Raw genomic sequence first — 13,652 nt, forward strand, 5'->3', positions numbered from 1 at the left:
TTCTGAATATTAATGATGAAGTTGACGAGAGTCTCATTAATTTCATTCTGGTGCTGCTTCAGAAAGTAGCAATGAACTGGAGGTGTTGTCTGACTTACAAAGATTTCCTTCAAAATGTGAATGATAGCAATGTCTTAGCAATATCTGAGGGGCACAGACATGTCTTCCTACTATCCCTAGTACAATGGATCCCAGATCTGACTGGGACTTTTGGGGGCTATCACAGTAAAAATAATAAGCAATAACTGTAAGGGTCAGTTGCAGTGATATTTAGGGTAATTAGAACGGGTTTCAAAGTGATGTCGCAATTATCTTTGCCTAGGTCTAATCCTCTTTAGGCTTCATCGTTTATTGGTAGTGTGATCCTTGTGATAGCCTCAGTACTTCAGATGCAATACAGTTTTGCTTCAGGACCGATCATGTACCTTTCCTCTCAATTATTCTCTGTCATGAACAGAATTTCCTTCTTGGACTCACTAGTACCAGATCCTGAAAACTTAGTTTTAACAGCTACTGTCCTTGGCACAAATGGCAAGACTCATGGGCACTTGGCTTCCCTTTCTGTCTTAAATTGGTCACTGGAGACTTAATTTGCAGATAATAATGGGATTCTTCATATTCTTGACAGAAGGAGCTGCTATCCTCAGCTTTGGTTCATCTTTCTAAGCAGCTGACCTCTTTTCAGGGGATGATTGGAGGGTTTACTGTCTATTCTACTATTGGATTTATTATCTATTCTATTCTTACTCCTGTGTTATCAGGTGCTCATCCAAATTCTGCCTTCCAGCCCCACCTCTATTTATGCTGGTCACAAATGCTACTTCCTTTTCCTGTGGGATCCTTTCTCTCTTACTATTCTAAATTCTTTCTTCAGTAGAGTTGCAGCACTTAGCTTCTACATTGGACCCTGTCCCTTTTCCTCTAGCAGCCTTCCCCCAAATCTAATTGATTTTGGAAAGGAATCATCTTCTTTTGGCTCAGACTGTAGGCAGTAGAGTCCTCAGATCAGCTTCCTGCCCAAATCAGCTTGACTGTCACTGATGAGCTCTTCATGATCATAGGTCTGGCAGGCCCTCAACTGTCCTCTTTAGTAGAGGCAGGATCTTTCATCTTTGTGAATGCACATTTTGTTTTAAATTTCCCTTTTCTTCTCAGCTATGGGCCTCTCACAGACTATATTGCATCTGTGGGAGGGAGGGAGCAGTGAATGCTGTGCAGTGTATTCCCAGTGAAACTCAAGCCATGCAATGCTTGCTGGGGTATGTGTTTCATTACAGTCTCAGATCTGGATTGTTGAGGTACCTCTAGAACCATGAATGGCAGACTCAAGGAGCTCAGGGCATGTCTTCACTAGCAACGTTAAAGCACTCCCCTAGCGCTATAAAAAACCCACCTCCACGAGGGGAGTAACTACCAGTGCTGGGAGTGTGGCTCCCAGCACCTCCCAGGGGGGTGTTTTTTCACACCCCTGAGCGAGAAAGTTGCAGTGGTGTAAAGTGCCAGTGTAGACAAGCCCTCAGTGAGGATGAGGGAGGGGAAAAGAGCCCAGGTTAAAGCGCTTTAGCATTGCCAGTGTAGACTAAGCCCTAAGTTACAGAAAGGGGGTGGAAATCAGGACTCTTGATTGCATTCCTGGGGCCTGATTCACCATGGCCCTGCATTTGTGTAGTCCCTTACACCAGTGCAAAGTAGGTGTAAAGCACACCATTCTGATCAATAAATTGGGCTCCTAGTTATACCAGTGAATCCGTAGGAAAGTTGCTTAAGGCCAGATTTTTATGTAGGTGTCTAATGGGATTCTTCTTCTTAAATATTTGCCAGTTATGTCTGAGAGTCACTGAGAAATATAACAATATTTTGCACTTGGTATGTTTCATCTGGAAATTTCAAAACTTTATATAAAAATTAAGATAGGTGCTTCAGGACAAGTGGGGTTATCTTTGCCTGTAAAGTGTCCTGTACACTACATACATTCATTTTATAGTAATAATCCCTGTGAGGTAAACAGGTTATGCATAATTTGAAAATGGGGAAACTGAGGCACAGGGAAGGCCAGGGCCATATTTCCAATTAGGCACAGAGAACAGGATCCCAGTCATACTGACTGACAATCCCCTGCTTTAATTACAAGAACACATCTTAGATGCATTAAGATCAATAGATAACATCATATTTTTACCAGATGGAATTATAGTTCATGGTTTTGAGATTCAAAGTGCAGGAGCTCTTTCTATTTCAGCTGTAGGAACAAACACTACAACCAGAGGCAAGAGATACCTGTGAGGTAATACAGTATTCCATCCAGTAGAGGACAGTAGTAGAGACATGTAAACCAGCCCATCTGAAAGGAGAAAGATATTCTCCCTTTGCCTAGTTTTCCAGTTGAAATCCTGATTCCAGATTAAGCTGAGCAACTCTCTTCCTCCCCTTGGCACCAGCGCTCCCCAGACCTCTGCTCCCTTTCCCTCTGTAGCAATAGGTCCTCCTCTCAGTTGCATTTCCTCAGCAAACTACTCAGGGGGAACTTTCTCTTGTATGTGTTTGGCTCAGCTCCTGCATTACTGGCTTGCAGTTAGCATGGATTTGTGAGGGGCTGTTAAAAGATGAAAGGGTAGGCGCGCTCTCTTCCTGGGCTTAATGAGCCTGCCAGAGAGGATCTTGAGCCAGCTGTTGCTGATAAGATCCCTCCTGTGCTGCTCAACAGACATAGCCTTGAGGATTTCTCCTGCAAAGGTGGCTCGCCCTTAACACTGTCATGCATTGTTTCAGATATGCCCTCCCTTGGCTCAGCTCCTAGCCTTGGGCAAACTAGAAAGCCTCTGTCCCTCAACAGACACTCCCACCAAAACAATCGCTAAACATTGAATATTGCCGTCAGGGTGCTGGAACAATGTGTATAGTAGGGGTGCTGAGAGGAAAACTGTAAACCTTGTATATGATGGGAACCACTTCAAGCTAGGGGGTGCAGCAGCACCCTTATTTCCAGCACCTGTGACTGCCGTCCTAGACAACTGCCTCTCTGGCCTGTGGGCGGCAGCCAGTCCTGTTACTGCCTGTACTTGGGGGTGGGGAGACTGAAAAGTACTTGTATGTTGTTGTATTCAGATTTCAGTCTCCCACCCAAGGAAGCTGCTTAACATAAGCCTAGAGAGTCCCCCCTAGACGATCGCTCATCAGTGCTGTGCCAGGGAAAGGGCAGGAGGGGTGACTGTGCCCCAAAGATGCCTGCCAGCTGCCCTGGTTTGTGGGCGATCTCTTAAATAGGCATCTCCCTGAGGGGCACCCCAGCAACGCTCTTACAAACCCCGTCCCTGAAGCGTTTCCATTTAACATACTACTGCAACACTGTATCCTCCGGCTGGGGGGTTATGAATGGGTGCAGCGGAAGCACCGCCCACCCCGGACGTGACGCTCAGCCAATGGGGGAGCGGGCTGCGTGGATGGATGAGGTCAGCGCTGTGGTGTCGGGGAATGGAATGTGTAAGTGTAACATTCAGAACCGGGTAACGTTCGGAGATCGAACTCTGCGATCGGCGACGTTCGAACAGGGGCAGGCAGCCTCCTCTGTGCTTCGGCAGCTCGCACCTCATTGACTGACTGGGGGGCGGGGGCAAAGAGGAGGAGGAAGAAGGAGGAGGATCTTCGCTGCTTCGGCTGGTTCCATCCCGGGGGCCATTCACAGAGATCGCGGAGAGAGGGGTAAACAGCACCCGAGTCTAGGAGCTCCTCTGCAGAAGAGAATAAAGAGAAATGCAGGGATTTGTAAGGTTACGGCGCTCAAGCTGGAAGATGTGATCATGATAGCTGTGTGAACCGGCGCTGGCTGTGAGCTGCTGCTGCTGCTGCTGACTTGCTCTGGAACCGGGGGGCTTGGTTATTGCGGGAGTGTTTTGGATGAGTTGAAGTTGCTGCTGTACCTTGGTCGTTTGCAACGCTTAGAGAGAGAGAGAGAGAGAGTGGGGGAGGGGAAACACACTCAGTCTTGCAACTGATTGAGAGGTGAAGGGAGCTGGGTTTGGTGCTTAGTTCATTTGTGTTTGTATGTGTGTGCATGCAGGAGAATTCCCAGCCCTTTGCCCTGCAAACTCGTGCTGGGCGTGAATTATTCGCCTTCGCTGTTTCTCTCTCTCTCTCTCTCTATTGTGCGACCCAAAGATGAAAGACAGAAGGGGAGAAAGTTAAAGAAATCGCCCACATGCGCTGCATCAGTCCAAGGCTTTGGGAAAGGAATAAAGAGAAGGTGGTAGAAGAGAGTTTGAAGTCTTTGCAGGCGGGAAGATGGCGGACTGGAGCTGAAAGTGTTGATTGGCAAACTTGGGTGATCCTTGTGTTTATTTACAATCATCTTGACCCAGATAGGACACATGCAGGCCAAAAAACGCTATTTCATCCTGCTCTCAGCTGGCACTTGTCTCGTCCTTTTGTTTTACTTCGGAGGCTTGCAGTTCAGGGCAGCGAGAAACCAAAGCAGGAGAGAGGAGCACAGTAGCAGGAATGGCTTGCACCACACCGGCCCGGATCATTATTGGCCCCGATTCCCGGACGCTTTGCGCCCCTTCATTCCTTGGGATCAATTGGAAAACGAGGATTACAATGTGCACATTTCCCCTAGGCAGAAGAGAGACGCCAACTCCAGCGTCTACAAAGGCAAGAAGTGCCGCATGGAGTCCTGCTTCGATTTCACCCTTTGCAAGAAAAACGGCTTCAAAGTCTACGTGTACCCGCAGCAGAAAGGGGAGAAAATCGCCGAAAGTTACCAAAACATTCTAGCAGCCATCGAGGGATCCAGGTTTTACACTTCCGATCCGAGCCAAGCTTGCCTGTTTGTCCTGAGCTTGGATACCTTAGACAGAGACCAGTTGTCACCCCAGTACGTGCACAACCTGCGATCGAAAGTGCAAAGCCTCCACTTGTGGAACAATGGTAGAAATCATTTAATTTTTAATTTATATTCCGGCACCTGGCCCGATTACACTGAAGACGTCGGGTTTGATATTGGCCAGGCGATGCTGGCTAAAGCTAGCATCAGTACTGAAAACTTCAGACCGAATTTCGATGTTTCTATTCCGCTCTTTTCTAAGGATCATCCTAGGACAGGAGGGGAGAAGGGATTTCTAAGGTTTAACACCATCCCTCCTCTCAGGAAGTACATGTTGGTATTCAAGGGGAAAAGGTACCTGACAGGGATAGGGTCAGACACCAGGAATGCCTTATATCACGTCCATAACGGGGAGGATGTTGTCCTCTTGACCACCTGCAAGCATGGCAAAGACTGGCAAAAGCACAAGGATTCGCGTTGCGATAGAGACAACACCGAATATGAAAAGTAAGTGACCAGTTCCCCTTTTGTGTTTGCGTGTCTAAGGTTAGGCCAGCTTTTTCTGGCCTCTCGTGTTCTAGGCAGCTGTCAGCTATATGCATTTTTAAATGTGCTACATACTTTCAGGCCACAGGAAAGCCATGATTTTTCTTTTCCTGCCCTGAAATTCTTTCCAGCTGTTAGTAAGTTACTTAGATATAGGGCAGTAGAGGGGTGGAAGCACCTCATTGTGGAAAATATTTACAATGGGATGCAAAGTCCTATAGGTTCTTCTGGGTTTAGCTAGACCAGGAGCTGATGACCTGTATGCTCACTCATTGGCTTTGCAACAAAGATGCTGCTCGAGGCTACTCTGGTATCTGGCTCCACCATTCATTCATCATTTTGTCTCTTCAGGGCAAACGTCCTCTTCCTTCCCAGCCCTGAAGTTAACCACCTAGGACAAAGCTCGAAGAGAGCTGATGACTTGTAGAGTGTATGTGCGTGTGTGTGTGTGTGCACCCAGTCTTGTCTTTCTCAAGTCCAATGACAGGACTGAGTCTGTGATGTGTGGAGGGGGGTGTAGTAAGGTAGCTCACAATCTTATTTCTCTTGCATCAGACAGCTACAAATGGGTAAAGGAGGAAAACCTCATTGATTCTAAGGTCCCTTGGTATTTTTTCCCATGTTGATAACTCTTTCCAGTGGTTAGGAACATTTTCTGTATACTCTGTGTAACACCTTGATTACTTTTCTTCTTTTGGTGCTTTGCATACTGCTGCTGTGGGCAAGTTTAAGCAGGTGGTTTAGGTGGGTACTGTGTTACTGTTCTCCCCAAATATCCCTTGCAATTATGTAACTTGTATATGTAGCTGCTGAAAAATCACTGTACAGGAATGACCTCTGTAGAATGGCAATACTAACTAGTCAATTTGAAACTGTTTAATTTAAATGCTGATCACTGCTGTGTGTGCTCCAGAGCAAATATTCCCATGCAAGAAATGCATCGTCTGTTTCCATGTAACAGAAGTTTTTAAAAAACAGAGAAGCTTTATATTGCTGAGTTAGTACAATCTAGAGCTGCATCAGGAACTGCTAAAGGCTGGAAGAGTTTGCAATGGATAGTGAAATATTGTGTAGAAGAAAAATAATCCTGGAAGAAGGTAATGAGGAAGTTACAATGATATTAATGCTGACCAAAATTTCCAACTGGCTGCCAATTTCTCTTGCAGCCATTAGTCACAAAGTTTGAAATAAATTAATTAGCTAATGCGGAAACCCAGGAAAGCTCTGTGCTTTCTTTGATATGAATGTCATCCACTTACTGCTTATTTTAGAGCCATGTGAAGCTTCACAAATACTTATTGGCTTTTTATTTTGTTCACTTTCTGAGCATAGAAAATTGATACATTTTTAGTATGAATACCATACTGGTGTAAATCCAGATTATGTAAATCCATCTGGTGTAAATCCAGATTGTGTAGCTCAAATCAAAGTGTTTACACATTTGACTCATGAACTGGGATTTCCTTTAAATTGTGGATAGTAACTGATGTCTTGTTCATAAGACATTGAGTGAGAGAGAGAGAGTAAATGCCTATAGCCTTCAGAGATTTCTGGCATATGCTTGTTTAATCTGAGAGAGTCTACACTTTTCATGTCTTTTAGCCACCTTGCTGAATTCTGCAGAATTCACTATGGTTTCAAGTTTTATTAGATTCTTTAAACACAAAAAAATACCAGTCAAAGGTTTGACTTTTTGGCACTTGAATTACGTGGGAACTTGAGTTTGTATTATTTACAGTGTCTATGCAGGTCAATTTCATTAAGGAGTGTACAACACACACCTTATAGTACACATTAACTTTAATAAAAACCACACCTGATGTGTAGTCTTTCATATTTAAGAAGTATAGGGATCCCTGCTAGTCCACTTCAGTGGAAAGTGCAACTCTGTCTGGGGTCGCGTGCAGTAGCTGTTTAACATTGCACAGAAACGCTACGCAATAATTTAAGACAAGATGTGGAGATAATCATAGTTATTTAAGATTGCAGGAGGAAATTTACAAAAAGAAAAGGAGTACTTGTGGCACCTTAGAGACTAACAAATTTATTTGAGCATAAGCTTTCGTGAGCTACAGCTCACTTCATCGGATGCATTCAGAGGAAATTTAGGTCGGCTGAATTTAGTTGTTGAATTGGAATTGTGGTCAGGATACTGGGGCTAATACCCTGTGAATTACCATAAATGGTTAAGGCCTTTTAACTTTATATCTTATCTGAAAGACCTGCAAGAGCATATTGCTGTCCCTCAGTACAATGCTGAAGCATTGATTCAGTACTGATTTATGGCAAAGTGTGCCACCTACTGAATACCACTTCCTGTAGCATCCTGAGTTTTGCTTTTCTCCCATTCAAATACTGATCATAGCTGACTCTGTTCAATGTATGAAATCTGACAAGGTCACATCCTTAAGCAATTATGAGTACAGGCAGCCAGTAGTATTTCTTACATGTGAATATATAACATATGTATATGTAAATGTTGTAACAGGTAGTCCTCTATTAGCTGTAACTGAAACTGCACCTGAGAAAGATAACATTGCACAAGGCTATACCAGTTAAAGAAGAATTTGTTATAATTTTAAAACTAGGCCTACGCTAGATCTAAATTCATATTCACATGACTTGCAGGTCAGACTGAGCTGCTTTTGTTCTGCAATTTTTGGATTGGATTAAGCAACATGTCCTCATGGTTTTAAAATGATGTGCATTCTCCAAGAATTGTGTATTAGAAACGGATTAGCTTGTCCGTGAGGAGTTGGCCAAGTCAAATATTTCACTCTCTGTGTCAGCTTCTGTGCCACTCTTTTTTTAATTTGCTGTGGCATTTATACTGTCTTGTTTCTGTGCTCATGTTTATCACATGATCCCCTTCATATAGTGCACTGCCCAGAAGTATTGATCCATGCAAGGTGCATCATGAATGATTTGAGCTTGGCTGTAATCTTTGTAAGGAGAATCTTTGTCAAGCCAGCTAAACTAGATGATTGGACTTAAAATCTTGATGATGTCATATCAACAGAGTAAGGTTATAATTTACATTTATTTCCAGTGTAAAATGTCACTTTGTAAAAAAGGTAATATTGATATTACTTGCAATGAAATTCTTCCTGGAGCAAAACGTTTAGTGCCCGGTAAAAGCAAGATCTACATCTCTACAGAATACAGCTTCTCTCTTTTCTCCCCCTACCCTTTCCTCCAAGAAATGAGAAAAATCAACTGATGATTTCTCTATTTATGTAAAGTGGAAAGTGCACCTTATTCCATTGAGAAGGGGGACATATTTGGCTCAGTCTTCATAAATTCTATTAAGAGAGCCATCTGTATGTGAGAGCTAATTAATTTTCATCAAAGTTGTGCATCTCGGCAGATAAAGCTGATGCAGACTCAAATGAATTGCATTATCGTGATTAGACTATTGCAAACAGGGTTTTTAAAAATACTTTCGGTATTGTTCCCCTGAATCTCTTCATTAGGGTTGACTTCCATAGCCTAAAATTAGAACCATTCTTTTTTTTTTTTTTTTTTTTAAATTCCTTTTCAATATGATTTGTTTTTTTAATTTTAGCTTGATAATTTCCATTTTTGGAAATGGTTAGGTGCATACATTGAAGGGAACAGGTGCCATGTTTATTGAAGGTTAAAGAGAGGCCATTTAAAGGTGGACTAAACACTATCTTTTAACAAAAGCAAAATTCATGGGTAGGTTTAATTAATGTGAAGTTACTTTTTGGAAGGTAATATTACAGATTAACATTGATGTGGTCAGAAAGGTAACAGAGGATACACATGTAAGCTATATGTCTGTCCTCATGTAGCCAGAAGCTTTCAAGACATTTTCCAAAAACTGAAATCTTTCTAAGGTGGAAGATAGCAATGTATGTAACCCAACCTATCTATGCCTTTTCGACTCTAGATAGCCCTGACCTAACATCTTTCAGAAAATGGAGAAAGTGACATGATGGGAGTCTCATGTTAGCACCTGATCCAAAGGTGACTGAAGTCAATAGAAGGCTTTTCACTGACTTCATTGGACTTTGGATCAGGCCCTTCATCTTCCACGAATGGTAAAAAGGATTAGATCCTCCTATGTGGAATCAGTGATGGAAACTTCAACAGTGGAAAAATCCATAGATTAGCTATGAGACAGAATACATGTAGAGCGATTTTGGATCTTGTAGCCTCTATGAACTGATCAGAGCATAAGCAAAGGGAGACATTATTCAAACCTTCGCCTGCTACACCTGTCGATCAGCCAACACCCAAATACAGGATATATTGTATGGCCAAAACCCAAAATAAGGGACACAGAGAAATGCTTCATGCAGGGAACAGAAAGTGATGTGGGATCAGTTCCACCAAATTGGTGTGGAATGTAGACTACTTTGAGCCTGAAATGAGGGACATTTTAGAGGCCTGTAAACGCTCAGCCGAGCACTCTCCTTATCAATACATGGGATATAGGCTCAACAGACTAGATAGCTAAAATCTAACTAGATTTCTATATATGCACCTATAAATATGTGGCATCTCTCTAAATAGCACCAACCTATTGCATGCTTAGGATAGCTGAATGTATCTATACAAATTTCCATTCATTTTTAGTATACCATATGTAATTTACAGATAGATGTATATTATGCTGAAAGAACCATTGTCAAATCCCTGCTGGAACTCCTAAACATTTTTATGGTTATGTACATGAAGGTTATAATGAAGCATAATAAAGAACAAAATGGGAAAAAATGAAATGTTTAACTCATTACCGTCTTTTCTTACCTGCCAAGAATGGAGTCTGGGGTTCTGGGTGTCCTCTGTTAGAATTAGCAGTACAAACCCCTAAGTCCTTTTCTGAACTCCTGCCTTGTTAGGCAATTGCGATATCTTTATCTCTCACAAGGGAGACACAAAACTGTAAAGTTGGATCTTGGCAGGCAAATAGAGGAGTTGAGCTTCAAATATGTTGTATTAAATTGTCAACATATCTGTCCCCTTTAAGTCTCTGCATAAATTCTGTTACTGATTTGGCATCTTGTAAATAAGATTTGTTTTTAAAAGTTTTTTCAGTTCACCTTTTAAGCTGCTATTTAGGAATGAGTAAGAAATCCTCTAGTTCAGTGCAGATACTTATGAAAGGCTGATTGGTCATGTGGGGCCAAATTCTGTTCCTGTTTGAAGCCACTGACCTCAATAGGACCAGAGTTGGCCTATAGATTTGATATAACCGGTAGGCTGCTTCTCCAAACTGTGGATCTGGAGAAGTTCAAGAGCCACTGAAGGATCCTGGGCATTTTCTCGGAGCATCACAGCTGCTCAGCTGCTATCCCCATTAAACTGCTGTCCTATCCAACTTCCAGTTACCTGATCTTCATACTGCTGATTGAAAATGCTTTTCTTTAAAATGCAGCATATAGGTGGGCGTTGGCATTTACCAGGTTTCCCACAAAACGGAGACATTTGAAGATGGTGTTTTAATACACTCTTTCTTCTGTGTTATTTTTGTGCTGAAAATGGTGCATATGTATATGTACATGTAGAATTGGGGCCAGACTGTCTCCCTCTGAGGCCTCCTCCCAGGACACCAGGGCCTCTTCTGCCAGGTGGGAAAACGAAACTTCCAGCTGGAGTCAGTCCCTGGGATCACAGGTGGGCGCTGGGAGCTGAGGTGACAGTTGCAGCAATGGCACCTTCTGAACTTTCAGACAATGGTGATGCCGTGAAACTCTTTCCTTATATTTTGGTTCTGGATGCTTATTTCTCACGGCTGTTCGGTTGTTTGCCTCTACACCTGCTTCACAGTCCACCTCCCCCTCCCTTCTATCTTTTCCTTCATGCGGCCCTCAATTATTGCCTCTCCCTTTCTTGTTCCTATTAACCATTCCCCCTTATACACACCCAGCACATCCCTTACTATAGCTGTTTTTTTTAAGAACAAGGAAAACAAGTAAAACATAAAATTAATGCTCTTCACCTTCATTGCTCGGCTTGTGTTGTTCTTCCTTCTCCCCTGCCCATACGTTAGAGGTCTCATTTATGTATATAGTGAGCTCCTTGGGGCAGGCTACTGATCCTGACTGGTCCTGGCATGCTACTACTACTAATAAGCATTCACAGTTTAATCTTGTATTAGGAGACAGGAAATCTCTGGATTCTCTGAAAAAAGAAAAGGAGGACTTGTGGCACCTTAGAGACTAACAAATTTATTTGAGCATAAGCTTTCGTGAACTACAGCTCACTTCATCGGATGCATGTAGTGGAAAATACAGTGGGGAGATTTTATATACACAGAACATGAAACAATGGGTGTTAACATACAGTCTGTAACAAGAGAGATCAGGTAAGGTGAGCTATTACCAGCAGGGCGGCGGGGGGGTACCTTTTGTAGTGGTAATCAAGGTGGGCCCTCTCCAGCAGTTGACAAGAACTTGTGAGGAATAGTGGGGGGCGGTGTGGTCTGGATGAAAGCTGGAGGCATGTAGGTAAGCATAGCACATGCCTCCAACTTTCATCCAGACCACACCACATGATCTATTGTCTACAGCCAAGCTCTACGGTACAACCGCATTTACTCCAACCCCTCAGACAGAGACAAACACCTACAAGAACTCTATCAAGCGTTCTTACAACTACAATACCCACCTATTGAAGTGAAGAAAAAGATGGACAGAGCCAGAAGAGTACCCAGAAGTCACCTACTACAGGACAGGCCCAACAAAGAAAATAACAGAACGCCACTAGCCATCACCTGCCCCCAACTGAAACCTCTCCAACGCATCATCAAGGATCTACAACCTATCCTGAAGGACGACCCATCACTCTCACAGATCTTGGGAGACAGGCCAGTCCTTGCTTACAGACAGCCCCCCAATCTGAAGCAAATACTCACCAGCAACCACGCACCACACAACAAAAACACTAACCCAGGAACCTATCCTTGCAACAAAGCCCATTGCCAAGTGTGTCCACATATCTATCCAAGGGACACCATTCTAGGGCCTAATCACATCAGCCACACTATCAGAGGCTCGTTCACCTGCACATCTACCAATGTGATATATGCCATCATGTGCCAGCAATGCCCCTCTGCCACGTACATTGGCCAAACCGGACAGTCTCTACGTAAAAGAATAAATGGACACAAATCAGACGTCAAGAATTATAACATTCCAAAACCAGTCGGAGAACACTTCAGTCTCTTTGGTGACTCTATTACAGACCTAAAAGTGGCAATTCTTCAACAGAAAAACTTCAAAAACAGACTCCAAAGAGAGAATGCTGAATTGGAATTAAATTTGCAAACTGGATGCAATTAACTTAGGCTTGAATAGAGACTGGGAGTGGATGTGTCATTACACAAAGTAAAACTATTTCCCCCTGTTTATTCCCCCCCCCCGCCCCATTCCTCAGACATTCTTGTCATCTGCTGGAAATGGCCCACCTTGCTTACCACTACAAAAGGTGTCTCTCTCCCCTTCCCCCCCCGGCCCCCCTCCCCCGCTCTTCTGCTGGTAATAGCTCACCTTGCCTGATCACTCTTGTTACAGTCTGTATGGTAACACCCATTGTTTCATGTACTCTGTGTATATAAAATCTCCCCACTGTATTTTTCACTACATGCATCTGATGAAGTGAGCTGTAGCTCACGAAAGCTTATGCTCAAATAAATTTGTTAGTCTCTAAGGTGCCACAAGTACTCCTTTTCTTTTTGCGGATACAGACGAACACGGCTGCTACTCTGAAACCTGTCATTATGGAAGGCACTGGATTCTCTGATTATTTCTTCCTAGGGAGGGGAGATTTTATACATGCATTCCATTTGTAGCCATTGACAGACCTGGGAGGCCTTTTCTGAAAAAGATTCCATGTGTGAATGGGCGTATACATACATATTACCATCATATTTCAGGCCTGAAACCAAACTCTTAACTACCTGGGGTTAGGAGGAAACTTTCCCTGTGTGAGGGTTATCCCCTAGTCATCTGCTGGAAGGTTTCTTGCCCCTTCCTCCAAAGTATCTTGTAGCAACCACTGGTTGTCACAAGGTAGTTAACTAGAAGGGGGACCATCAGTCTGATTAAGTATGGCTGCTCCTGTGTAGGTAAATCATTCTGAACCCCAGTGTGAGGTTACTCCTACATTCCATGCTTAGGATATTTAAGCATCTGTGTCAGATATTTGTAGTTAATGTTTTAAAAACACCACCCACTCTCCAACCCCCTCCCCCCACCATTCATTTTGTTTTAAAGGAAAACACTTTGCATAGCAAGAGAATGAAAGACTTATTTACTCA

General features: G+C 43.2%; 1 protein-coding gene across 1 annotated transcript in view; it reads left to right on the forward strand.

Annotated features, from left to right (window-relative positions):
• Positions 1-3,442: 3,442 nt before the first annotated feature.
• EXT1 (exostosin glycosyltransferase 1) overlaps positions 3,443-13,652 on the forward strand; it is a 271,179-nt gene continuing 260,969 nt past the window's right edge. The window contains exon 1 of the mRNA XM_074943921.1: positions 3,443-5,326. Coding sequence (XP_074800022.1) covers positions 4,365-5,326 — 962 coding nt within the window. The 5' untranslated portion in view covers positions 3,443-4,364. The remainder of the gene's footprint in view (positions 5,327-13,652) is intronic.

Source organism: Natator depressus, chromosome 2 (genome assembly GCF_965152275.1).
Source record: "Natator depressus isolate rNatDep1 chromosome 2, rNatDep2.hap1, whole genome shotgun sequence".
In the NCBI taxonomy this organism is placed as follows: domain Eukaryota; kingdom Metazoa; phylum Chordata; order Testudines; family Cheloniidae; genus Natator; species Natator depressus.